A 27841-nucleotide genomic window follows, 5' to 3' on the forward strand; every position below is an offset into this window, starting at 1 on the left:
ATGAATCGAGTCCTGTCTGCAGGCACTAACCCATCTTCAGAATAAACAAATCTATAGGTGGAACATGTTATATTGTCTGAAACAAAAAACACACAAAGCTGCAGGAAGCGTGCTGGATTAATTGGCAAAACTTTCCAAGGAACAGCAACACAAGTTAGTTAAGAATGCGTCATTCTGCCTCTATTCAAGGCAGAAAACATACAAAGGATACAGGAAACTACTCATCACAAAAAGTAATGATTGTTTTAAAAGATTATGGTCTAAATTATTTCAATGCTACAGAGTTAAGGACAATATTTCAAAAGCTTAACAATCTAAAGGAACCAGCTCCTGCAGCCATGTTGGTGTTTTTATTTGATACAAGCTTTCTGATTCAACTGCCAATTGTTAAAGGTTTCACTAAATGCTAATGTTCACTACAGACCGAATGGGTTAGGTGTTGCTGAAGCTAATTGCTAAATCGTGAGCTAACCCTCTCTTTGTTTCAGTTGGACCCGACCAGAACCAGAACCCTGGGGCCAGCTAGGCTAACGAGTCTTTCATCATAGTTTAATGCATTCTGAGTCATTATTCATTTTCCTCCATAAACAGAATGAAACTTCACTATTTTGACTGCAGTTAACATCTCTCAGATGTCAGGGTTTATTAGACATTTTATCTGCAGCTATTATAAAGGACACTTTTAAATGTAAAACTTCAAACATTGCAGACTTTGAACGGACTCTTAAACCCCTCTTCCCCTTTTATTTATTTTGTTTTGCTTATTTAGTTTGCTTTGATTCACTCTTCATCTGAATGAACAGAGAAACATTTATTTGGTTGGTGATTAATAACCATAGCCTAAACTAATAAATTGGTGAAAGACAACTGGATTCTTAACAGCTGGATTCAGGAGTCTTACCCTTTTAGGAAAGGGGCTAAAACCTTGGTCAGTAAGCAAATTACAGTTACAATCATACAACTGATAATAAATGAGCAGCTTTACCCTTGATTTAAATGACCTATTAATTAACTAACTTCCAGTTCTAGTTATTTAATATATTCATAATCTTCTGGTAAGCTAAATGGCACAATATATACATATAAATAAATAAATAAAGTGACCTTCGTTTGTGTGAAGCAACCAGATTTTGCCTTCATATGTGCCAGCAGCAGCAGCATAGACACACTGTGCTGCTGCCACACAGCTTTTATCATCTGTATAACCCATCAGCCGAATCTTCAGAAGCTTTCAGGCAGGTTGTTTTTAACACCACAGGACAGTTTCCACTTCTTATCACAGCTGCTGTTTTCAATTATTTTGGGACTTTAAGGTTAGCGCTTTAGGGACGAGTCAGAGAGAACCGGAGGGTCACGGAGAATATTTCAACCATCCGTTTTTTTAACCCTCACACACACAAAAAAAACAAAAAACACCATCATCAGACGGCGCCATCTGATGCTGCGCTTCTTTCAGCCTCCTAATAATTCACACAGGCGGAGCATCAGCATAGCGCTCCAAGTCTCTACTGAGGCATAGGCTTTGTTAAACTGAGGAGGAACTACCTGAACTAATGAGGCTTTATGTCAGTCAAAACTGGAGCGTCGACTCCTTCAGTCTGATGGATGCGACGAACGGTTTTACTTTTAAAAAAGATGAATAAATATAAATCCTGAACAAGAACATTCTAGATAAAGGTGTCTGCAAACATCAGCTTACTCCTGTTATCCCTAGTAAATGTTTGGTTCATGACTGATTAATGAGAAATAACAGGGTGGCCAACAACTGTGAGAAACAGAATTAGAAAATGCTGAGTCACCGATTGCTATGGTCATTCCTACCTTGCCCAGGGAGCAGGGGGAACCCACAGCATGCACTCTATAAGCGTTATTCGGGCAATCACTGTGTGATAACAGAGTCGTATTTTCATGTTTTTAAAAGCGGTGGTGGAATAAACCTCTGCTGGATACTTATACATCTTTAATTCATCCATAATGCTTCATGCTTCAGATCTAACAGTTTAAAAAAGATCTAGCATTCAAAGCTCTACAAGAAAAATAATGAACTGAATGGTAAAAGGACTGGATTAGAGCTGATGTCATTTGAAAGAAAATTATAGGTTGTGGATCAAAGCGAAAACAGGAACACATTAAATGTTAAAGGGTAAACTATACTTAAATCAATCGATATCTAAATGTAGTGTTTGTCACGTCATCTTAAGATATTTGTTAAAACATTCTGATATAAATCCTGAAGCAGAGCTTAAAACAAGATTAAAGATGCATATTTGAAGCATTGAGACCAAATCCAGTTTCTGATCTAAAGTTTTGACCTGTTGATGATGATCTTTCTGTAGACATGATTTGAGAGGAGATAAAAGCAGCCTTTAAAAATAAAAACTTTTATTGCTTTTCTGGCCTGAAATGTTATTAAAGACTAAGGTTAGGGGAGTTCATTCACATTTAAGAATCCTTAGAATAAAGATGGGTAGGGGGTGCTAACTTTTCCTCAGTAAAAAATACTTTGCTGATTAAATGTCTAAGATAAAACATCAAAATTTAAACATTCAGTCATAAAAACAAAGAAGCTTATTCATGTAACCTAGGTTCTTCACTGGATTGAACCCAGTCCTCCCACATCAACAACAAAGAGTGCCGTCAGCACCGCACAACTTGAAGGAATGTTGGACCAGTTTATCGACGGATCAGTTGATGGTTCAGTCACTTTGATCAAGCTGAAGCTCAGGTCACCATCAGATTTCCTCCGATGTCTCTGATCAGAGTTTGATAATTACTATCAGAGATGATCAGCTAGCATGTAGTGCTGAGGTGTCTCCCAATTCTGTGGGAAACTGGACTCAGTACAAATGTTAGCCGCTCTAGGTAATGCAGGAACACATTATGAGGCATCTCTCTTCCTCTTATAAAACGGAAGATCAAGAATTTGCTCTCAGCAGCCAAAAGAGATGTTAAATATCACAAAACTTCCTCAGAACAAAAGTTTTCAGAGCGAAACACTTTCTGACTGGCTAGAAGTCGCATTTAACAGGCTGTGTCCTCGTCTTCACTCTGGGAACCCTACAAACCCATGGATATTGGCTAATGTCATTCTGAACAGACAAGATCAGTCTTAAAATCACACAAGGCAGGGATATCTCAGATCATCTTAAGAGAAATCATTTTAATCAAGATCAACTCAAAAATCAGCACGACTATCATGCTGTGTGAACCATGGTGTTTCAAGCCGAACGGCCAATTGTTGGAGCGCAATTCTACCTGGTTCAAAGCAGCCATGTTGCTTTGTTAGTGCACAGCTGCCTCCAAGGCTGCAGATGGCTCAGTAAAGCATAAGGCTATATATGAACAGTGACTCCTAAGGATGCAAAGATGCTGAGAAGAAAGAAGAAAGAAAAGAGTCAAGGAAAGGAATTTTGTGCAAGAGCCAATTTTAAAAATTAGCTTTCTGGAGAGCACAAGTGCATACAAGTTCTACTACTTTGATTAAAATTAATGTCAGTCTGTGCTGGCCAACCACAAAATGCTTCAAAAATTGCAAAAGAAATCATTTGAGAAGGTCTGTGATCAAAGTTTTCTTATTGCTTGTGTTCTGTTCTTTTTATACATCATCTTTCTTACTTTATTAAAGGAAAATACAAATATTTAACTAATCACTTAATGTGTTTGTGTGTAGCACTTTCTATACATTTGTTTTCATATTGCTTTGGTGCTCTAATAGTGTGAATCCTTTAAAGTTTATCACTATTGCTGGTATTGTTAGTAGCGTCAGGGGAGGTTGTGGAGTTAATTGGATTGCTCAAAGATGACCCTGCACATTTTGAGTATGTTTGGCTCAACCTGCTGCTGTGAAGCAGGAATCTCCACCATGAACATAATCAAAAATAAATATAGATCCAGGCTCAGAATGAGCATCTAGATATGTTTGTTACTTTATAATAGCTGCAGGGCAGCCAAAGCCCACTTCTCTCATTAAGCCATAAAAAAGACAAAAAAACAGACAGTTCAGGTGTTTTATAAAAAAAAAGTGAACGAGGAAATTGTCTTAATACCAAACTAAATGATTGCTGTTCTATACTGAAAAAAAAATCCTTTAGATTTTAAAACAGAAATCTGTTCTATTTTTTTTATTCTTTAAAAAGTCAATGTATAACATGGATGAATAAAAAACTCAATTATTGCAGTTTCAAATTCTGTTTAAAGCAACTAATTATAATAACGAATGTCTCCAGACCTTTACAGATTGCTGATTTTTACTGGTTACCCCTGGCATAGAGCTTGGAATCCTGAGGTTCTGAGTTCAAGCCCCACTCCCACAGCCTGCCACTGTGGCTCTCTGAGCAAGAACCTTAACCCCATACTGCTCCCCGGACGCCCCACAATGGCAGCCCACTGCTCCCCAAGGGGATGGGTTAAATGCAAAGGTAAATTTCTCCAATGTGAGATCATTACAGTTCAGTTATTTTTATCATTTATTTACATGATGTGGTAAATTTCTTTTAGTCAAATTAGTTGAAAGTATCTAATTTATCCTAGGAGCTATAGGAGCTATTTTTAAATCACATGTTTGTTTAGTATAGAGACGGAGAGAGGCCTGAGGTTGCTTCAACCATCATCTTGTGGCTGCAGTGATGAAAGATGTCAGATGCAGCTCAGCTGGCGGCTGATTGATTGATCACAGTGCTGGTTCACGGTCTCTAATCGGAGCAGAACATCACTGCTGTCTGACAAGGCGGACCTTTTCTGCTTTCTTTTTAATAATATATCAGCAAAGTGAGGAAAAGACAGTGATGTTACTGTTAGATTTGACCCTTTGAAATCAGCATTTTAACCTTAAGGAAAGTAAGAAGGCTATTAAGCTCTGAAACTCTAAAAATCAGGTATTAGAACAAGGAAAAAGACTAGAGGCGAAAAAAGATGAAGCAGCAAAAGGGGAGGAATAAAAGAAAGGGGGGAGAAAAGGAAGAGAGCTTTATAGAGGATTGAAAAGATGCTTGTATGAGAACGGTTCATGATAATGACGTCAATCCAAACCCCCAAAACACTCCTCTTTCCCGTTAACCCCAATCCTGTCTATTTATAGTCTGAAATGCTTCCCCATCCTCCTCCTGCTGCCTGCAGGAGATCTGCAGGAGGACAAACTGGTTTCACCCTCAGACACGCAGGCGGAGGAACGGCAGCTGTTTAATGGAGAGAAAAATTAAAGGCTGGGCTGCAGAAATGGAAACACTCTGCGCCGTTCGGCTGCTTTGAGGCCGTTAGTATTCTCCACCAGGCTTCAGCCATGAATACATTTAATATTCACAGAGTGTTTCAGCACACAGGCATGCATCACGCTCTAATCTGAGTGTGGGGTCTGCTGGGAATGCACAACAGAAAATGTGTGAAAAAGAACCAGCAATGCTTTAACTATCAGAGACACTTAAAGAAAACCTTTTAGAAAAAGGTTTACACGAAGCCACTGGGGAAGAGCTTCTCCAACTTCACATCAGGATATTCCACAACTGAGGTCTTTGGTACTCCAAGCTACAGCCAATCGACTTCCAGGGGCCAGGTATGCATTGCATTGTGGGATGTGGAGGAGTAAAAAGACTTCAGCATCCGTCTAAAACTGCACCCTGAACTGACGTATAGGATCCCCTCACTGTTCTCTCAGTAATGCCGGGGTGGATGTCTATACTAGATAAAAACGACTTAAAGTGTTTTGCGTTAATGGTTGCAGCTTTTTCTCGATTAGTCACCTAAAGGCCAAACATTTTCCAGGAAGTATTATAAGCAAATGCAACTTGAAATGACCAATCTCCAAATCAATGCAGTGCAATGATTAAAAAAGTTCTGATATGCTTTTAATTTAATAGAAGTTTTCCTTGTGTGAAGAGAAACTAAACCAGGTCAAATCCATCAACAGATCTAGATCAAATTTATCTATTAATTTTTTAATATTGCTTTTTTAATAAAGCACGTAAAGAAATTCCAACTAAAAAATCTATTTTTTTCAAGCTGACTTTTTAATTGCAAGGAAGCTTTTTATGTATAAAGCTGGGGAACAAAATGTATGTGTTTAGCATAATGTAAAAATATGTGTTTATTACTAATAATGACAAAAGAAATTCTAATATTTAAGAATATTGAAAAAATATCTTGGGTAACTTAATTTATGCATCACATTTAAATGTAGAAAATATGATTGAAATAATGTATTTGATATGTGGCCTGTTTGGTTTTCCATACTTGCTGCATCATATATTATCCTGTTTATAGACTTTTTGTTGTGTAACATGTTTAGATTTAAGTACAAATTGGGGTGCTTAAAACCTTTTTTTAGCAGTAGAGGTTCTACAGCAGGATCTTTTTACTCTCAGCCGCTTATCTTTAGCCGGTGTATCCGTCTGACCCACAGGGAAGGGAAAGATTTGGGCTCTATATATTTCTGTCTCTATCTGCAGCTCAGTGAGCATTCTGTCATTTACTGGATCAGCTTAATAAACTCCAAGAAGCCACATCAGCAGGCAAAATAAAAGGCCAAACGATTTAATGGGAAAAGAAGGCGTGGAGTCATGTTCCTAATATGGCAATATGGAAGAAAATAATAACAGGGAATGATTGTATGTTAATTAAATAGGAATCATTTGCACTTCTTTACAAGTGTTTGATGCAAGGAAAAAAAGATTATTGCCATAAGCCCCCGTCCTTCATCAATCCCAGGCTGCTGTTGTCTCCCCCTGTCGATGGCTGTGTGTGTGTTTTATAACGACAAAACCCTCCATGAAATGACAGAGTTTAAATAACAACTCTTCATGGAGGATGAAGCCACCATGACCTTTTCTCAATGACCCATCAGAAGATAATCGGTCTGGGAAACAGAGATCCTATTAGGGCTGTCACGATACTAAAGCTAGAGACTTAATATCGATACCCAGGAAATAATACGATACTCTATACTATTTTCAATACTATGGGGATAAAAAAAGCCAAATAATTTGAATGGAAAATATATGTATATTTCTTAACAAGAAGTCTCAGTTTTTAATCTCAACATGCATTCTCAACAAAATTATAGATTCTAAAAGTTAAAAAATTGCTGAAAGATTAAAAATCATATATTAAGGTTAATTGAGGTGCTATTCTTTTAATTTGAAAGTAATCTAGAAATCTAAAACTAACAATAGCCAAAAATATTAACACAACATTTAGTATCCAGACCATTTCAAGGTATTATTGTATTTGGATACCATGTTAGAATATCAATACTTTTAATAAGCCTACTATTGGCTTTGAAATAATGTTATTTGAAATAAATCAAACAGTTGAAAGCCTCCTTTATGAAGGAGACAAAGGTTGAAGGTCACACTACAAACAAGTACTAGATCTCAATCATATACAGTAGAGAGCATTTGACCTAAAAGGTTTGGAAACTGTCTACCTTTCCTTCACTGAGAGGAATCACCAAAAACCTTTTTTTTTCCCAGACAAAATCTATTTAGTTTAAATACTGTTGAGCAAGAAAAAACCCTGTCAACAATAAATGGTTATTTTATTTGCTTGTTTTTCATGGGAACAAAACTGATGTTCCCTGCCCCCAGTATTATTTTGGTTGGAGCAAAAAAGGTTGGATCAGAAGTACCTTAATGGTCCCATTAGTAAGGAAAGTGAATTATAGGTCAAGCTGACTTCTCCTCTGCCAAACTGTGGTGGAACCTAAATTAAACTCCACCAAAAGCAAACCAATCTCTTTCTTCTCCACATTCATTCATTCTGAATTCCCTTTAACTCTGGATTTGCACAACAATTCGATTTTATTATCTTGTTTTGACAAGTGTTAATTTGTTTCCAGTATCTTGTTTTTTGGGTCATAATTAATGTCTGATGACAAGGTTTTGATAGAAGCAGACAGTTGAGTCAACCCAAACCCCTCATTACTGCAGATGTTGCTCTGTTCCTTCCATCCATCTCAGGCTTCATGATCCTATCACTATTTAACAAAACACTGAAACTAATTGACCTGAGGAAAAAAAATCTCTAACTTGAAGATAAACATACTTTAGAAAACAAACCCTCCCTTGTATTTGCTCAGAATATTCCTACAAGCTTCATTATGCTTACCACAATAAAACCCAAAAACTAGACCTCAGCAAATTCTTTGATTGTCCCAGAAGATTAAATCCCCTTGTTAAAATATTTTTGAGGCAGAAATGCCAGAAGAATGTGATCTGATATTTTATCCAACTCTGGGTATCAGTACCTCAGTAGCTCTGGCTGGCCTGTAGGGGGCGCAGCATGCCAAGGAGAAGATGTATGAAGCCAGATGTAAGAGTGAACCTGTGGCCTGGGCTCAGACACTTACAGTAATAAAGTGTTAGTGTGAGAATAACACACTGCTGTAGTCTGTAAGGGCTGAACGGTGTGTGTGTGTGTGTGTGTGGGGGTGTGTGTGTGCAGACCTCCTACATCAAGCATCACACCTCGGATGAAAACTGACTGGGTGACAACAGAATGGATGAGAGACGTCAGGAGGTGAAACAAAGGCCTGCAGGAAGCAAATTAATGACCAATTTGCTGCTCCATCCGCTGGTTTATTTGAAGCACTTTAAATCTTTGACAGAATACCAACTAAAGCCCCTAAAAACCTCCCAGTACGACTCAGCTTTGCTGACAAATCCAACATGCATCTAAATGATCTGTACATCTGCTTATTGAACTTCATTTTCTCAATATTATCCTTTTTTACAGTCTTCAATTTTTCCTTTTTATTTTAGATTATTTTCCTTGAGCAGGTTTCATACTTTCATGTGTTTAAACTCTTTAAAAAGTAAATCCTGTTACTGTTCTAACTTCCTAACTGATTTCTAAGGGGACTCTATATTTTTTGTCGTTTTCTGGAAACATGCTTAGAGAAAATTATTCATATTCTAAGAGCAAATTGACATTTCATCTAAACCAACATTTTACTTTTTAATATTTTAATTGGGAGGGAAAAACTGATTTGTTTAGTTTATTAAAACCTGCCAAGATGTTATAACAATGATTTCAAAGAAGTATAAAAAAAATTAAAAATAAATACCGGTTTCCTATAAAGAATGATGACATCTTATCTTTCTACAGTATTTTAAAAGACATGTATGATCAGCCTAATGTGGAATAGACATAATTTGGCCTTTGCCATTTATTAATAAATACATTTATCAAACTTTTTTTTATAATTGGAAATGGGTGATAGAATTAGAAGATAAAGGACATATTTTTCTTATTTTAAAACACATCTCGACTCTGAAGGAGGTGCCATTTTCCAGACAAAGACATTCACTCACGTCAGCAGAGACGGTTAAATTAATTGTCTGGTTTGAAACAAAGAGTGACGTCTGAACAACTGGAAGCTGAAAAGAAGAGGAAAGAGGGAGGGAAGAACCAACAGTACCATAAGAGATGGAGAGGAGCTAAGGTGGGGCGTTCTGTAATGAATGTATGAATAGACAGATGAAAATAATCCAAATCCACAGAACTGAGCCTCAGTAACAGAACAAGCAAGAAGGTCTCTGTCTCCTGTGGGATTATACATTTCTTTTTTTTTTTTTTTATAACGACCCAAAGCTAAAACAGTAGCACTTTTAAAGGGTAAAATAAATGAAGAAATGTGGGCAGAAAAAGAAATGAGTCAATGTTTCCCAAGTAGCTGCCAAGTAGCTACAATACTAATATAAAATTGAATGTAATGGCAGCGTTAAAAGGCTCACTCCTTGACATATTTAAGCAAAACGTGTCAATCCACAAAACATGAACATGGAAATATTCAATAGAGGCATAGAAGAGCAACAGGGAGTCTTCTTTTTTGCAAAAAATCATATAATTGACATACATAATTTGGGTTTCCTGACTGAAAATATGATTTTCTTAATCATTTACCAGAATGTCTTTTTAAATTCCCCCACAGTTTTGATGTCTTTGATTTGTTGAGTGAAAGCAGCAGCAGGGGTGATTCATTAAATAACTGATCATCATCAATGTGACTATTTCTATCCAAAGCAGATGTTCGGGCAGTTTGCTGCTCAGTAGTACACAGAGATGACCACCCAACGCTAAGCTGGAAGGACGTCAGCAATGACCTTAAAGATGCAGCTGCTGCGGTCCATTGATCTGGGAAGGGTTATAAGGTCGTCATTCTACAGGGAGAAGGCGTCTGCAGAGGCGGAAAACGCCTAAGATAGCTGCCAATCTTCTCAGGAGCAGACAAATCTGTAGATTCCTTTCAAGGTCCAATACGTACAGTGTTGGTAAAGGTTAAGGTTCATTTGAGGATAATCAGAAAAACTTTAACTGAAGGGAAAAGCTTTACTCTCCCAACCAGGTCCAAAAGGCATTTCTGAAAGAAGCTCTTCTGGAGCAGGTGAGACCAAATTAGCTGTGTTTGGCTGTAGTTGGTGACAAATAAGGTGGCATATAAACCTTGTACAGTATCACAATGGTAAAGGAGGGATTACGGTCCGGGCTCATTCTGAAGCAACAAGTTCTGATTATCTTACAGTCATTAATTTCTCTGAATAACATCAATGTTCCAGAGGAAAACATTAGGCTGTCTTTCCAACAGCTGAAGCGGAGATCATCAGGACAATCATCCAAAGCACAACTAATCTACAGCTGAATGGCTGAAGAAGAAAAAAACTGCTGCAATGTCTTAGTTTGTGTCTGCGTAAGAGCTTTAGGGCTTGTTATATTTTAGCAGAAGACTAAAATAGCAGCATGGAGCGAATTTACTGAGATGTTTGCTCCTGAGAAGTTTGCCAGTAGGGCCGGAACAGTTAATCGGTTAATCGTGATTAATTTATGAATTATTGAAATAATCGTCAACTAATTTACTAATAGATTTATCATCAACTAGAGACTATAGACTTTAAAATCTGCCTCTAGCTGACAGAGCAACCCACTTAGAGCAGTAAATAAAACAAAATTGTATAAAAGAAACATTTTGCATTAAAAAGAAATGTTTCATCTTTGTAAATATATATTCTATCCAGAAGTCCTTAAGTGGAAAAGTTTCAGTTTCACCTGGTTTAATTTCGTAACAGGAATTTGTCTTCAAGGAATATTTGGCTAACCAATTAATAATCAAGTAATAGAAAAAATATTTGACAGATTAGTCAATTTGCAAAGTAATCGTCAGTCGCCCTAGTTGGCAGCTTACTGCTATGCTGTATTGAGGCTTTTGCAGAGCTGTATAGAACCCAATGACAGAAAAAGTTATTAACTGAAGTAGATATGGGGAAAAAAGGGTTCTGATTAAAAATGACTGCTGAATATTTTTGTCATTGAATGGACATCCAGAAACACCAGACATGAAAATTCCAGCATGGCTGCATTTCTTAGAAACCAGCTTCAGCTAAAAATATTCATCCACTGTAGTATTAGCTCATTGTAGGGTACTCACACCAACACAGGTCTGACAGCATTCTTCATGTTGCCATATGCTGCCCGGCCCAGCAGCTCCCTGAAGCAGTTCTCAGCCAACACCGCTGGGTTCTCCTCGCCATCCTGACCTGTCCCCGATGGGGTGCTGGGATGTCCTGCCCTGTGAGAGTGAAAGCAAATATGACTTCAGTATGAGAAAAACCCAGCAGAAAAAAAGGCAATCGAAGCAGGGAAATAGTCTTGTTAGTATAACAATTTCACTGAATAAAGTTAAAATGTCTGAGAAAGACAGAATTATGTAGCAACAACCTGCATTGGGGCCAGAATCAATACTTAATAACGCAGAGAGAGAAGCTGTGAGGAGAATGAGAGACTGCAGAGAGCAGGATGAAGAAAAGGAAAACCTCCAGGATATCAAAAAGAAGGGATGGAAGAGAGGCCGCTGTTCTGTCAGATCTGTAAATAAATTAGCCTACTTGACTTTCGGTATGATTTTCTGGTAAGTTTGTGTGTTTACCTTCAACTACAACTTTTTGGTTATCATATCACGCATAAATAAGGTAGCCTAGTGGACCTCCTTCCACAGAAGAGAGAGAAGATACAAAAAGGCTGAAAAAATTCAGGGGAGCTGAAAAAAAAAAAGAAAAATTAAATAAAGGTATTAAGCAGTCTGATAAGAAACGTGCGAGTTAATATATTAAGTAAAGCTAAAAGTCAGCAAAATGGGATGTTAAATCTAAAAAATGATGACCCAACCACCAATCGGAAACAATCTCCCTCCATGACCAAAGAACCATCTTTGTAACAGGACCAGAATGCTTTGAAGTCTGACAGAAAGGTCAAAGTTCAGCTCATTTGTAGGTGGATGTTCAAAGCTGAGGTGTTAAAATCTAAGGTGTGCGAGCAGCTGCCAGAGTTCACATCACTTCTAGGATCGTCATCATTAGTGTCCTCTGGAGGAAACAGCAGCTCAAACTCAGGATGCTGCCTCTGCACAATGGCTGAGGCCACCAGGAGTCTGAACTCTCAGCACCAAACAAAACTCAAGCTCTATTTTATAAATACTTTTTCCCAGCTTTCATTTTTCAAGACCTGTTTGTGGCGGATCTAATGTTGGCAAATAAAAACTATTATAAAACTTTAACATGAAAACATAAAATTGCTGGTGCTCTACTGACTAGGATGTGATCGGTCCCTCTGCCATCTGAAAAATCGATTTCCTAAAGAATAACAACGATTGTATATGGGAAAAAAAGTTGAAACGACATTATTCTGTGCTGTTTAGTGGCACAGCCGTACTATTTAACATACTTGGTTTATTGCAGCAGCCTATCTGATGATGTCAGTTTTAATTTTATGCCAGTATTTGGGTTATTAGGGCTATGACCTAGAGCCAGATATAATATTGTGGCCCAAAATATTGTGATCAAATCTGAAGGCCATATTGCATACTCCATAAAGTGGGTCCAACTCGGTAAAATAAGCTCACCATAAGGCGCTACTGTAGTGAAAAAGGGAAACTTTTGGTAAAGATTGCATTAGTTTAGCACTGAAAGTGGTTTGTAGACGCATCAAAACAGAAGCTCAGCTAGACGCACTTTCATTGGGAAAGTAAAAGAAGGACAGAGGAGGAAAGACTAGTGGTTCTTGTTGGTCCTCTGTGCTAGAATGAAATGAGCCCACATTTGTTGAGCCCATTGAATGATTCCAGGTTCGGCAGCAGCCAGGCAGACAGAGGAAAACGGAAAGAAAATAGGGACAAATGTAATTGTAATTAATTGTAATCTAGACTGCCTACTTAGTGATATCCCAACAGCTAATAAACACACAGTAAATGGCTCAGTGTTTAATACAAACTGACACGCTATGAGAAAATACTTAGAGTCCAATAAGCTAGAAGCAAATAGTTGAAAACGTCAAACACTGCTGGTTTTTGGAAAATACATCTTTAAGATGTTATATGTGGAAAAACTCTATATTCCGTGGGTATGAAGACACAAGAATACTTTTATGTCAAACGTTTACTCTGAATAAAGAGTCATCAGTTCCCATTTATCAGGTAAGTGGTCCAGTAGTCCTTAATGATCCTTTCTCCACATATGCTGATGATCCTCCAGGGCTCTTCAAAGCCTCCAGTAATTTCTAGGTGTACCCTGGGTTTTCTTCCCAGTGAGACACATCTCCTAGACTTCTGAAGAAAACCATCCAGATCAAGCAGCCAAACCAACATAAATCCTAGAACAGTCAGCAGCACTAATGCCAAATCAAAGACCCTCTGGTTAAATATGTCACCAGTTCCCCAAGGCATACCGGGCAACTGGAACGACAATGAAGGGAACCATTTTCAGTTGCTAATATCCGGGATTTTGACATCTCACAATGTCCATACCCATTTACCATAGGTATGACTTACAAATGACTACAGCTGAAGTTCTGGTTTGTCTATATTGTCTAGAATTCCCCAGTTCAATCAGAGTACTGCATAAAAACAAGAAGCACAGGCTGGGTTAGCGCCTGGACGTTTCAGTGAGGAGAAGTTCTAGGAACTCAGTGAAACAAGGTCACAGGGAGCAGGTAATCTTTCCTATTAGGAAGGGTTTGGCAGTTAAAGTTCCCGAGGGCCGGTATCCTGCAACTTTTAGATCCATCCTTAGTCCTGAATCAATTGGCAGTTACCTCCTCAGTAAAGTCCGTTCCCCCAGAGTGAGTCCTCTCAATTATCTAATTACTTGATATAGGTGTGTTGCAGCATAGGCACATCTAAAAGTTGCAGGATACCAGCCTTTAGGAACTGGAATTGGCCACCCCTGTTGTAAAGGAATAAGGGGGAATCACCTGATATTAGGCCTGAGAGGAACTCATCAGCCAAAGCCTGGGGCTCAACGCTTGGAACCTGATGCTTGACCGCATTTAGCCAAAAAACACTACAGGAGACGTTCCTTAGACCAACAGGGGTGGAGGGGGTCAGGGAGCAGAGGTCTGTACTGGGTGCCAAGTGATTGCCCAATGAACCTCAGTGTCATGATTAGGGTAACTCTAAATCAAATACTAATTAGTATAATTTCCTGCTTCTGTTTTCCAGATTGAGTCACAATAATTGGTCAAAAGCAGTCCGAAGAAATGCATTTTTTCTGTTTTCCAAACCTCTCGTACAGATTGTCTCAGTGAGCCGCCTTGTTGATCACTGAGCACCAAACAAAGACGACAAAGAAAATCCTGCAAGTAGTTCCAGTCTTTACGGGCCCGTATTTCCGCCTTCATCCTTACAGCAGCCAGAGCCATTTGTTACTTTGATAAAACAACGTAAAGGTAAATCACTTCCCCAGTAGAGAGCCCGGTCACATATGGACTCCAGGCAGCCGCGTCTCAAGAGGGAAACAAAGCAATTACTGTCAGCCCACACAAGCAGTTCATGGGAAATTAAATGCTTATTGCTTGTTAGAAGTGTGGAAATGATAGACAAAAATGAAACCCCTGCTGTAATTGAAGGTGGATTGTCATGGTTTAATAAAGTAGTAAAATTAAGCTTTCTTCTATGTTTTTGCTTCTGGGTAAGAAGTGTTAAAAATGGTGTAAAACAGAAAAGAAATTATAGTCTGAATTTATCAAATGACAGATGTGACACATGATGCAAGAAGGAAAGAAAGATCTAACAGGAAAGCTGGACTTTAACTCTTATTGCTTTTGCATCTAGAATAAATTAATCTTAACCAAATTTTTTAATTTTGAATCATCTTAAAACTAAATGGATCCAATTTATGCAATCTTTAAAGGGACGTTGTGTGACAAATTTGCCTTTTTACTTGCAAAATTGAAGAAATGCTTAAAAAAAATTCACCTTTTATGAAAATCTAAAAACATCACATCAGAAACCAAACTGATCTCATAGCTTAGAACTAGTAGTTAAAAACTCATAGGGGGCAGGACAGGCGATGGGAGAGGCCATGTTTCCTCGCCAATTTTGATCGGAGTATCCGAAAGGGGAAAACACTTCTCATCCTACATATTTTACTCATATATGGAAACTTGCAGTCAGTGGCGGAGGAGTTTTTAACGAGCAAAAACAACTGTAGTTCATTCTGCCTGCCACTTTATGTTCCAGTGGAAGAACATTCATGCTATTTTTCAGAAAGGCAAGAGACATAACCAAAAAGAGAAAAATAATAACGAGTCTAACATCAGCACAGCTTTTACAATGCGGAGACAACTTATGACAGGGCAGGGCTTCAAAATGGAAACGGGGTACCAAGCTTTAACTGGACAGGTAAATCAACTAAATAAAAACATTGGTCCATCCAAATTCTGCTTATCAGGGGCAGGGTCCTATTCGTTTGACCTTCCCAAAAGACCTCACCACGGAGGTGTCAAGGAGTAACGTTGAGAAGCAGCGGCTCTACTCAGACTCACTCGTCGACAGCTGAACTTCTCACTCTATCTCTAAGGGAAATCCCAGACACCCTGCAGAGAAAAAAATTTTTTTGGCCTCTTGTTTCCAAACTCTCAATCTTTTGGTCATGATGCAAAGCTCATGACCGCAGATGAGGGTAAGAAGGTAGATCGACCAGTAAATCGAGATTTTAACTTCAACTCTCCATTCACCATGACATATCAACAGAGCATGCTTTATTGTAGATGTTACACAATCTCCTGCTCTATTGTTCCCTCATTCATGAACAATCCTGAGACACCAACTCCTGCACTTGGGGTTGGACATCTTCAGCAACCTGGAGAAGGCACCCTACCCTTTCAAATCTCAAGACGATGGGTTTGGAAACACTGATCCACATCTGAGCCCCTGTAGACTAGGCTGTGAACCACTCCAGTGAGAGCAATAGATTACATAAGATTTCCTTCTCAAGCCCATCAAGTTGACTTTTCTGATGATCCAGTCCTGGTATTTGAGCTTCCTTATTGTTAGCAGTAGTGTCCTGCATGCAAAGCCATATTTGTGCAGTGGTCTTGGCATAATTGCTATTAAGGGCTGGTTATACTCCAGGAGCAGTGTGTCACAGTCAGCTCGTCGCAGATATTTTTGATTTATGCCCAATATTGAAGCATGGTCTGCGCTATGTTATTCCACGTCACAACGAAGAGGGACTATCAAGAACTAGCTGTGGGTCTAGATACGGCCAAGAAGTAGAGGAAAAGGGGGCAAGTTTGTGTGACAATGGAGGGACATGAGGGCGAAAATGAGCGGGAATCCAGGGGGAAAAAGGGTCCCAGTGTTCTCGCACACCTCGCTCTACTAGCTGGCCCAACTTCACGAGTCGTTTTCCACAATGGCGGTCTTAAAAACAAAACAAACCGGTAGGGTACCAAACAGGAAATACGCATAGTGTAGAGCGGATGTAGACCAATCAGAGGCCTCCTGTCTGTGGCACTTTTTGCGGTCAACTATAATTTTGGTCTGCGGAGGGGGCGGGGGCACATTTGCATTCACTGCGACACACATGCAGAGAACCTGGTTTCTGAGTATAAAGCAGCCCTCAGAGGGAAGCTTTGTAAGGTAGCGTCTTTTACAGGAAGCGGAACCATGAAGAGATTCCAGATGGACGGTTTCGATTAATGTTGTAGGGATAAAAGAACATCAAAGATTTAACTCCTGCTCTAAGTGAATACATTAAAACTACCTCCCTTCTTCATCCAGAGTCCATTTCTATTCACTGCCTGTTTGGGTTTTATCAGATATGAAGATGTTTACAGAAGCAAAGCTGAAGGGAAGGTTGTGTAGCAGCAAAGCAGATAATCAAACACACAGCAGCTGGAGGTCAAAGTCATTTTCAGGTGGACATCTTCATATCAGTCTTGGTGAGCGGACACTGGCTCTGTTTACGAGGTGGGAGACAAACACAGGCGGGGATTTAAGCGTCGAGACCAACAAAGCTTTTCCCTCGCTCCCTCTGCAGGCTGGACACGTCCACTGTCCCCAAGAAGCAATTAAGACAAATCCGACAGCCTTGACTGCCGCCGTCCATCAGACCCACGTAGGATTCAGTAGAAATCCCTCAACACTGATCCAGGGGGTAAACTAACCACGGCTGCAACAGGCAACAATCTTATCCTAAAATGCTTTGTTTGTTCAGGGTGGAAAAAAAACAACAGCACAGTTCTTTTCCTATCCATCCTCCACCCTCAGAGGCAGACATGTTTTATGGTGAATGGAAAGTCTCCCGGTGGACGACTGAACCACAGAAAAATTCCTCATTAATGTACCAAACACTTTTTTTTAGGGTTTTGAGAAGATTCAGCTAATAAATCCATCAATCTGAATTCAAAGATGTAAAGTCAAAAAGTCAAGTCTATATTAATGCTATTAGAATCACAGCCAGTTTGTGTCAAAGAGAAGTGAGGCTCCACATATAAGAGACCAAGAAGGCCACATTAGCTCAGATCGTCATTTGAAAACAGCTCCTGCTGAGTGTTTGAAACACTAACAGCAGTATGCTGCAAAGCAATCAACACCAAGTTACCATTGTTTTTTATTTCCCACCCTGATTCTACAAACACAGAGCTGCAGAAGCTCGCAGGTCTGTTACTGAGCAGATCCCAGAGCTGCAGCTAAATCCCATACGGCTGAGATCAGCTGGGAAACACATGAAGACCTCAGACCAGAGCAAAAAATGATTCAGTTTAAAGAAGAACTTTGAAGTTTAAATTTGGGCTAGGCGATTATCTGCTGACTGGAGGTGAAACCCATGGGTCTAAATTTCAGCAGGTGGACGCAAAGATGCTTAGCACATAACAGAACGACGCAACAAGGCATCCCCGACTTTGGAGCAAATTTCTCATTTCATCCTGGAAGGACGTCCTCTCTGGATGTGGAAAAAGAAAAGTCAGTAGAGGAAAGAAATAAGAAAGCAGCCCAGAAAGAAGAACAGGAGAGGATCCAAAAATAGATTTTAGTTCACATGGAAACCAAACGGATGAAATAAGAAGGAACGAGGGAAATGAGAGAAAGGAGGGAAACAAGGTGATCTATGATGAAGAGATGAAGATATGTAAAGAAAATGGTGAAGCTGATTACAGGTCAAAAAGCACTGAAAGCAAAGCAGAGTTTCTGTTATCAATATTTCAAATAAATCTCACTTTAGAATAGATGCACGTGTCTGTGTTTCTGTCCAGTCCTAAAAGTAAGATTACAATAAACTTGAAATTTTCAAAACTTTAAAACCTTCAATATGAGGAAATGAGGATTAATAAAAACAAATAGGAAAATTAAGGAAACCTTGCCCTCAGCTTTTAATACAGAAGCTGCAAAGATATTATTGGCATATGCTTCACTTTGGCACACAATTAAAACTACAATTATTTATACCCAAAAGATTAGCTAAAAGACTTAACTTTAAAGTCTTTTAGATTAATGATTCTGCCTGGGAATCATTAACATTCTGGATGGGGGAGAAAGCTGAAGATTAGGGTGATGCCAAGGATGCCCTAAAGTTTGCTAGCAAACAAAGTTAAAAAGAAACTAAGTTTTAAAAAAAAAAACAACCCCAAAAAAAACAAAAGTAAAAAAAAAATAAAGGTTTATTAATTTTATGATATTTTGAAGCTAATATGTAAAAAGATCTTAATCATTCTGGAACATTAAAACCTATTGAAAATATTGTGCAAACAGAAAAATTTGTTTATTTTTTAGAATTAAACCTGCTTTTCCATTTTTATGCTTTTAGAGATGCTTATCAAGACAAAACTTCATATGGTAATTAAAACAATGTCACATCAAAATCCGTCAGGGGTATGAATCATTTTAGGCACAAGACTTACTGCAGCAGTATGACCAGAGCCCAGGCTTAAACCAGAGAGTATTCCTTCATCACAGACCTCCATCACAAGCTTTGATGATTCTAACTCTGGACTGTGCAGCCTCACATTTAAAAACCTTAGAAAGTTTGGATATTGTTTGCCTACTAATATTTAATGGGAGCCATAGTATAAAGGAATTGTCTTCCGATAAGAAAACTAAATATTTATTTTTCATGCTTGAATGTGATGCAGTTTGTTGAGTTCTAGTTAATTCTCTTCTCATCCATTTGCAAGGTCATGATTTCTGTTGTATATTTCCATAACTCACTAATTGAACCACATAGAACAGCTGGCAAAAAAAAGACCAAAGATTAGCAGCATCAATCTTTCCTCCTGAATCTCAAAATGAACTGCAGACCTCGTGCAGGAACACGTAGTGTCAGAGAGCTCTCAGGAACAATGCAGCTTCAGGATTTAGAAGCTTTTGTTATCTGCACAATGACCCAGATCCGGATGAAAGTTAGGAGGTCTGGGGTTTGGGCATATGATGACGGGGATTACTCCAGACAGAGGATAGGAAACTGTACCAGATACACCCAAAGAGATGTGACTGGAGCTAATGGAACATTTTATTTTGGATCCAAAGTATCCTGAAAGTTCATGGGAATTTTTAAAGCAGACCAAACGAAGATGGTGTAAACTCTGCACTGCTAGAAAACTGAAAACATCAGCAGAAACAGATGTAGGTGGGAAAAAAAAACAACCTTAGATACTTATCCATTAGTTAGAAATGTGTGTCATGTGAGGACGCCTCTGACAAACAAACAGAACCTCAGTGTGGAGTTCAGTACCTGTCCAGGTCCTCAGCGTCCTGCATGTTGAACAGCATGGAGGGAATCAGCTTTTCCATGTGCTGAGGCTCCCAGATGATGGCCTGCAGCTCATCGTTCACAGTCTTCCTCACCACACCCTGAAGACCTTTGATCCCAGCAACACGGATCCTGAGAACAGATACAGGAGATCTCAGACTGTTTGGTAAGATGAAGCATTGGAGGTTATTTCCTGTACACTGGAAGTTTGTACTTATATAAAATGGCCGATTTTTATTAAGACAGATTTAACACGACAGAGCTAAAGAGCTAAAGAAAAGCAGAAAATCTGACTAAATGAATTTTCTCTTGAGTAAAACACTGAAATATTTTAGGTCCTATTTTATCTTTGAAGTCTGGACCAAACTGATTAATTCAAGTCATTTTGTTTAAATTTCGCTGAAATAAATGTTTGCTAAAAAAAAAAATTCATCTGACATTCTGTCAGCATTAATATGTTGAAAAAAGAAAAAGATAATTAGGCAAAAAGAAAAAGATTTTCTTCCAGCAGCAAAGCTTCACACCTTGATTCTTGTTGTGAAATGTGAAAAACGAGAATATATATTTAAATGAGACTGATCTGCTTAAACTTCATAGGTCAGGAAATGGCAATAGTCAGCTAAACCAGCTATATCTACAGTCAAAGCCACAATAAACATCTTTTTTTTGTTTTGTTTTTAGAACTGGAACAGACAAGGCTGGATCACTGACACTGCTGCCCAGGAGACATCCTGGGGCCACTGAGGCTCCATAAAGACCATCTAAAGGTCCAGAGAACCTTGCTGAAGTTCACAGAATCATCACCTCATTCACTACCAAGAACAAATAAATAAGTACCGGTAATAAACATCCAGAGGTTTTTAGGAGTTGGGCTGAAGTAATTAAATGTGATTCATTATTTATTGGAATAATTTCATTAATTAAACACTCGTTAACCAAAGTGCACAGACTCTAAAAGATTTAATAACAAAACAGGAAACTCAAAGCAGTAATTAAACCAAAAAACATTAATAAAACTAGAAAAGCAATCAGAGAGCACACATCTCTGCCAAGCAGAAAATGTTGCACCATATTGTGACTTTTAGCTTTAGCTAATACTCACATGATTTGGATCATTACCATATTTTAATGACTTGTTCCTTGGCATGAGGTGCACCTTTGGTAAAAATTGTTCTTAAAAATCCTTTCATATGTTTCTAATTAAGGCCCAGCATGTTTCTGCAGCCTCTGGTGTCTGTTCTGCGAGGCATGGCTCACCTTTCCTGTGTTTTTAACTTCAGCATAATGCTTCTAGACTTTTTGGATTTGGGTGCTAAAGCTGTCAATAAGCACTGCTGCCACCCTCTGGTTTAGGAGGGTTCTGCCGAATAATGTTAAAGAATACAAAAAAAAAATTCCTGCATCCGCTTCATAATCATGATGCGGATGCAGGAATTTTTTTTTTTGTATCATCACCAAAATTGTATGAAGTCTTTATGATTTCTATAGGCAGGTTTACCACAATAGTAGATTCAAACCCTGAAATTATGGCTTTTAGTTTCAATGTGCCACCCCAAGATTTTTAGTGGGGCCATCTGGCTCCCCCTATGAAACATTTGTGGATGTGCCACTGACTGAGGCTCACCTTTGATAAAATTGCATTAAAATCTGTTTATTCAAGTTATCCTGTACAAAGAAAGACAGACAAAAAAAATTGACTAAAAACACTACTTGACAGAGATAAAAAGAAACTTTTGTCTTTAGATGGTTTGTATCTGGTGTTGTCAGATGAGCATACCCAGTCAGACCAGCATACCCACAGTCAAAACCAGTTTATCTCTTTAGTTTTGTACAAAAAATAAACTAAACTACTTAAACAGGCGTGTATCCCTCTTGTCATGTACAATAATACAATCAAATGTCTTACTTGTTGGTGTTTTTTTAAGCATATGGTGCTCTTACCTAAAATTGTTTTTTTGTGCATTACTACAGGGATACACCAAGGTGAGATAGTTTAAAGTCTATTTTTCGAACAAAGCTGAAGGGATAAATGCTGGTCTGACAGGGTATGCTCATCTCACAGAACACCGGAACTCAAGCACCAAAACTCAAAGACAAAATCTCTCACCTCAATCTCGCACCTTTTTCTATCTATTCATTTTTTCCGTTATTAAAAAGTTGTCAACGGATTTATTGATTGCAAAAGTAATTCTGCCACTTGTTAAATTTTCCATTTTGCCAAACAAGGAGATTACTTTGTTTATTCAGGCTTGTTATTTACTCAGAGCATCGCTTCTTAGATCAATTGATAAATCTATATAATTATTGATAGACTAATTGATATCTTACAAAAAAAATGATAGTTGCAACTTTAATTTAATTAATTTTTTATTTGATTAACTGTAAAACAGGCTCTCAGTTCAGAGAACAGGAAAAAAAACAAGAAAGCAATCCTCTCTCCTCTCTGACCTTTATTCTGTGGAAAACTTCATGCCCTCCTCCAGGATGTGGAGGAATAGTTGATTCGGAAGAGACGGGCTTAAAAACAAAAGCTTAAACCTTTGTAAACCTGATGACTCGTGGTTAATTGTTGAAACATATTTAGAAAAGCTCAGCAAAAGTCCAGCTGCTTTTGATTCAAACCTGTTCTGTTTGCTATGGCCTGGATGACACAGGCAGGATTCAGAAAGATGTCTAATGTCGGTAAAGAACACAGCTCTGCTGCACTGGAACAAACAGACGGCTCAGTTACATTGAAAGCATTGGATGGTTTTCTTTGGGCTCTTGGTTCGGTACCATCACTCTGCAAGACGCAAAAGTCCAAGCCGCCTCTTTGATGTGTTTTCTAAAACAACTGGACCTCCTGCTGAGCCTCAGTTTGGAAAAGTTACACAGGCCGACTAGTGGGATACTACGTGCTCCGTCTCATGCTGGGGACCCGTTGGGTCAGGGGCCCTTCCTGTGCAGCCTGTCGGACCCAGAGGAGTAGACCAACCTTTGTCCCCCAGATTCATCTGAGTCACGGGATGAGAGGATTAACTTTCTGAATCCTGCAGTAACACCAGACACCAGCTTCAGAACGTCGTCTAATCTGCAGCTTTTCTTATATGATGGTGACAAGACTTCTTGGCATGATGTAAAAGTTTGTTAAACTGAATTAAACAGAACTTTCCTTACTGTGAATTAATTAAAATTTTATTTAACTAATAAATAACTAGAGAGGAAAACTGATTTCATTAGTCTTGAAATGACTGTCAGTGTTGATTGAACTGGGATATTTTAATTGAATTTTTAATTGCATTTAATTAAACTAATCTCATTTAACTGGAATAGTCGAAAGGTTTTAGGTGTGTAAACCTGTAGTAGACAAATAAAAGTTAATTATAACTAAAGTTAGCTCAAAAACTTTCATGTTTTTTTTGTTGGTATAAAAGTTTGGGTCTGACACAAAGTGTTAACCAGCCACTTATTCCCCAATCATTGCACCAGACTGGGTCTGCAGAACCCGGATGGTCCCAGATGTTTGGACCAGTCAAAAGGTACAATGCTTTTTACCTTTCAGCTTTGGACATAAAAACTCTAAGAACAATTATACAAAAAAGAAGGGCAGGCGATCCCTCCTCAGGCATGTTCCAGCTGCTTCTCTTAAATCCTATTTGGGAATTCATCTCTACCACCTGAGACGCCACAAAAAAGAATAATGAAATACAGAAGAGTGCCGTCTATACTGCGAGGTATGAAATCGTATCTCAAAAATACCCCCAAACAGCATCCAAACCCCCCATCATACATACAAATAGAAATGAAAGTCCCATTTTCTGCCCAAATATCTCCACCACTCAGAGGTCTCAGCTGCCGTTTCAAAGGTTTACCAAACAATGTTAGCAGCTCTGAAGGTAGCTGGCTATTTTCCCAGTAAATGAGACAGGAGAGACTTCGGATATTGTTTCCAGCCTCTGCTCATCTTTATTAGAGTCAAAAGCCGACCCTGTCAGAAGGTGACAACCCACCGTGACCCACAATGCATCCATTCAAAAGCTATTTTTATTCTCCTCATAATAATAGGACTGGCAGTGTTGAGGAGCTTCATCTTCAAAACAATAAATGCTATATTTAATTTATGTGCTAAATCAGTCTTATTGAATAAAATAAAAGCAGCTTATTATGTTTTATTCATTTCAATATAAACATATGAGAATAAAAAGATTATTACTTTGAACATAATATTTACTTTCACTGCCATGGTCGGCTTTAGAGTCACGCTCCTAGAAAATAAAAGCAACAGGGAAAAATCCAAATTTTCTTCTAAACTTTAAATCTGGAAGCAACGGAACTGGTGGTGAGCAGGGAGTTTTACTCTGTTCACCAAAGTTCTGCCAAGAAATTACATTCCTAAACCAACACCCACACACAGTTATTCAACTTGGACAGGAAAATAAACAATAGAAACACAAATGCAACATCAAGTAAGTATGTTAAATAACATCTCATGAAGGAATACAGAGGAGGGAAAATGTGAGGACCCAAGTAACCAACCCTGCAGAATTCCGGACATAATACATGCCTTGGATAAAATCAAACATCAGTCAACCTTTTTATTGCAGCATTTAAGTTTGAATATTATCTCTCTAATAATTTGAATAAACATTTACCAAATTTTACTGTAAAATGCAAAAACATTCAACATAATTTTTTATCCAGTACTTTCTTCAGAAATATTTGCAATATGTAATAGATAAAAGTAAAATGATCTGATTATCTTTAAAAGATCTGTCTATAGTTTTGATTTAAATGCTATTAAACTTAAATGTTACATCAAAAACATTTTGTTTTTAAACCAATAATGAGTAACTGTTCAAACTTTTGTGATTAGAGGTTGAATTACAGTTGAAGGACACCTCTCTTATTCAACCTCTGTCATGGCCCGCTTTTTCCGACACTAAGCAGATTAAAGAGGGTGGTAATAACCCTGCCACATCAAACTATAAATGCGCAGACTGCTTTACGGAATACGCCACTTCCACATCGGGAACAACGATAGAAGTTGATGCGTACAAGTTTCCCTTAGTGACTGTATTTGCATTAATATAGTACAAAAAAAGATAAATGTTTCTTATTTTCAGCGTCGTCTTAAATATAACATTTTTTCACCTCAATTATATTCATTACCTCATTGCTGTACATTTTTCACACAGCCACTGAAAACAGAAATGTAGTTCCACGTAGGCAAAAAAAATTAAAATAAATACAGCTTTTCTGCAGTGAGGGAGCCAAAATTGACCAAAACTGAAAGTCCTTTAGAACAGCTTTAATGTCACTAATCGATAACCTATTTATATCAAACTATTCTAAAATAGTCACTATTTTTTTTTTTTTTTTTTTTTTTTTACAAATTATTTAAATCTAACCCTAAGCAATTAATTTTATCCTATGCTTTAAAACTTTAGTTTACAGCACAAACAGCACAACATAAAATAACTCGGGTCCAAATAGCAAACCATGTGGAACACCAGAAGTTATTTCCAAAACATGGAATTCAGAATTATTTATCCTTTTACACAAACCTCTACTTTTCTGTTTTGTTTTTCTTGAAATAAAGTTCGGGTCAATAATATGCAACAGCCCCTACTCCATGTTGTCAACATTTTTAAAAAGCAGCAAATCAAATATCAAAAAGTCATAAAAAAAAAAAAAAGTTGTTTTTAAAGTTTAAGTTTTCTGACCTTTAATGAGTCTTACTACCTAAATTATGTTACTCAAATTGAAAATTCATTATGTTTTAATTAATGCCTCAGAATTAAAAGTATTTCTAAGGTTTGTGTTTGGGCTCAACGATAAGAATTCAGTATTTAGCTCCCAAAGTTCATCAGGCTCTCCACGCTGCAACAGTCATTACAGAACTATGAGCACGCCTGCATACGTTTAGAATGTGTATAAATAAAGGCCTTGTTTTTATCCCTACATGCAGACTGTGCTTGCTTCTTTTATTTAAGGATTAACGTTTCTCTAAAAAGCTTGTTTGGTTTCTTTGAATGTTTTTCCACCTACCAACAGGCTTGTAAGGCTCCTCCGGCTCTAATCCTGTGGGCTCGCTTCTCTAAATAACCCTCCCTCGCCTCTGAAGATTGCTGCGTATGACTAATTATTCCAGAGTGCTGGATTCAGATTAGGACCCAGTCTATTTGGAAACCGTTTAGTAATCAGGCTATATGCAGAAGTAAATAGAGTTCAGATGAACTTGCACAAACAGACACTGGTGTTAAGTTATTAACTTGTCAGGTTAAGCCTTTTTTGGTGCAGCTTTGCCACAAGACACTGTTGATTATGCAGATATAAGGAATGAAGTCCCCAAAACAAAAAAAAGCAGCAATTTTTTGAAACAGACTTTATTTTGAAACACAAAAAGATCAAAGGAAGAGAAGGTCTGCATGTTTTTTGTTTTTTTTTGGTTTTCATTGCCACACTGGAGATGATGGAGAGCCATGTGACAGAAGGATTTGTCTTAGGTGAGCCAGTTATTCTCACTCCCTTCATCAACACTATGCTCTTATTTCTCTGTTAGGAAGTGAAGCGAAGCACTCGTGAGGAGGTGTTACAGAGCCATGTGGTCTCAGGGGAATGGAGAGGTTATGAAATATGGATCAGCAGGAGATATATTTATATCTGCTTTATAATGGATATGTGTGGGATGCGGGGTTGGTTACTTGGTCTCTCTGGACGTGGATGTTGATGTGACAAAACAAGGAGGGTTAGGTTGTAACCAGAGGAAGACCTTTTCAACCGAGCAGCAGGTTTTCTTTGAAGAAGGATCTGAATCCTGACGGAAGATTTTAAAGCTATTCCATTGAGCCTAACTGTGAAATTCAACAACAATTTGGCTTAATGAACCCCAACCTGCTCTATTCTTCAGATTTGGGGAAATTGAGTAGATTGAGCAATTCCTCCCACAGCAATTTTTGACTCAGACAAATAAATGAGTCTTTTTTGAACTCTTACACTATCTTGAGCTAGAAGTGATGAATTCAGCTTCATAATGCCAAAGGGTCTCCCTCTGTGTACCTGTGGATCTCTGAGTCATGGCTGTTTTGGTGCTATAAGCAGCGCTGCATCTCACTGTGAATCCAATAAATGACCACAGATATGTGCCCTGCATTGTGATGCCCTGAAGCAGGTGACAGATGCAGGTCTCACACAGACTGTCTGCTGCAGCCCCAGTCATAATTTTTCCCTCAGTTATCCATCATCCTAATGTTTTAACTGAACCTGGATCCAGTAAATCAAAAGCTTAGCCTTGGTTAATCCTGTGATTGGATGGTTTGGTTTTCTTTGTATTTAACTAGTCAAAGGTTAACATAGTGTAAACATTAAAAAATTCAGTTTGATCGAAGCAGACTAGCCAACTAGATGTGCCATCCTCTGACCTTCTGTTTAAACCTTTTCAAAGGATGCAGGAAACATTTATGCTTTCAGATGAGCTTCATCAGGACCAAACCCTGAAATATATTCACTACAGATGATCTACGGAGAGTTAAGGCACTAGAATTCAAAACAAAAGCACAGATTGGTGGTTGAAAGATAAATATACAGATGGTGAATATACTATAATAAGGTTACGTATTTTTTTTATCCACCAACTTGAGCGTGCAGCTACTGTCTGAGCAAACAGTGAGCAGCTTTTAAACTCTCCCTAGCTCAAAACGTATCTGGAGCGACTTTGACAATCTCTATCTCCATCTCTAAGCTCACGACTTGTTTAACTATATTTAAATAAATCACCCCGACCGGTCAATCAAAGACAGGCCTTTTTTAAAAATCCAATTAAAGTAATCTCTATAAATACACAAAAATAAAAT

The 27841-nt window shown here is 38.2% G+C and overlaps 1 protein-coding gene across 2 annotated transcripts in view; it reads right to left on the reverse strand.

The window, feature by feature from the left end:
- Positions 1-27841, reverse strand: part of efr3a (EFR3 homolog A) — a 108946-nt gene that overhangs the window by 31804 nt on the left and 49301 nt on the right. For both annotated transcript variants that reach the window (XM_015378337.1, XM_015378336.1), the window contains 2 exons: positions 19992-20141; positions 11414-11554 (listed from right to left, as the gene is read on the reverse strand). In XM_015378337.1, the coding sequence (XP_015233823.1) occupies positions 11414-11554; positions 19992-20141 (291 nt within the window). The remainder of the gene's footprint in view (positions 1-11413; positions 11555-19991; positions 20142-27841) is intronic.

The sequence above is a fragment of the Cyprinodon variegatus genome, unplaced genomic scaffold (genome assembly GCF_000732505.1).
Source record: "Cyprinodon variegatus isolate N-32 unplaced genomic scaffold, C_variegatus-1.0 Scaffold170, whole genome shotgun sequence".
NCBI classification, from domain to species: Eukaryota; Metazoa; Chordata; class Actinopteri; order Cyprinodontiformes; family Cyprinodontidae; genus Cyprinodon; species Cyprinodon variegatus.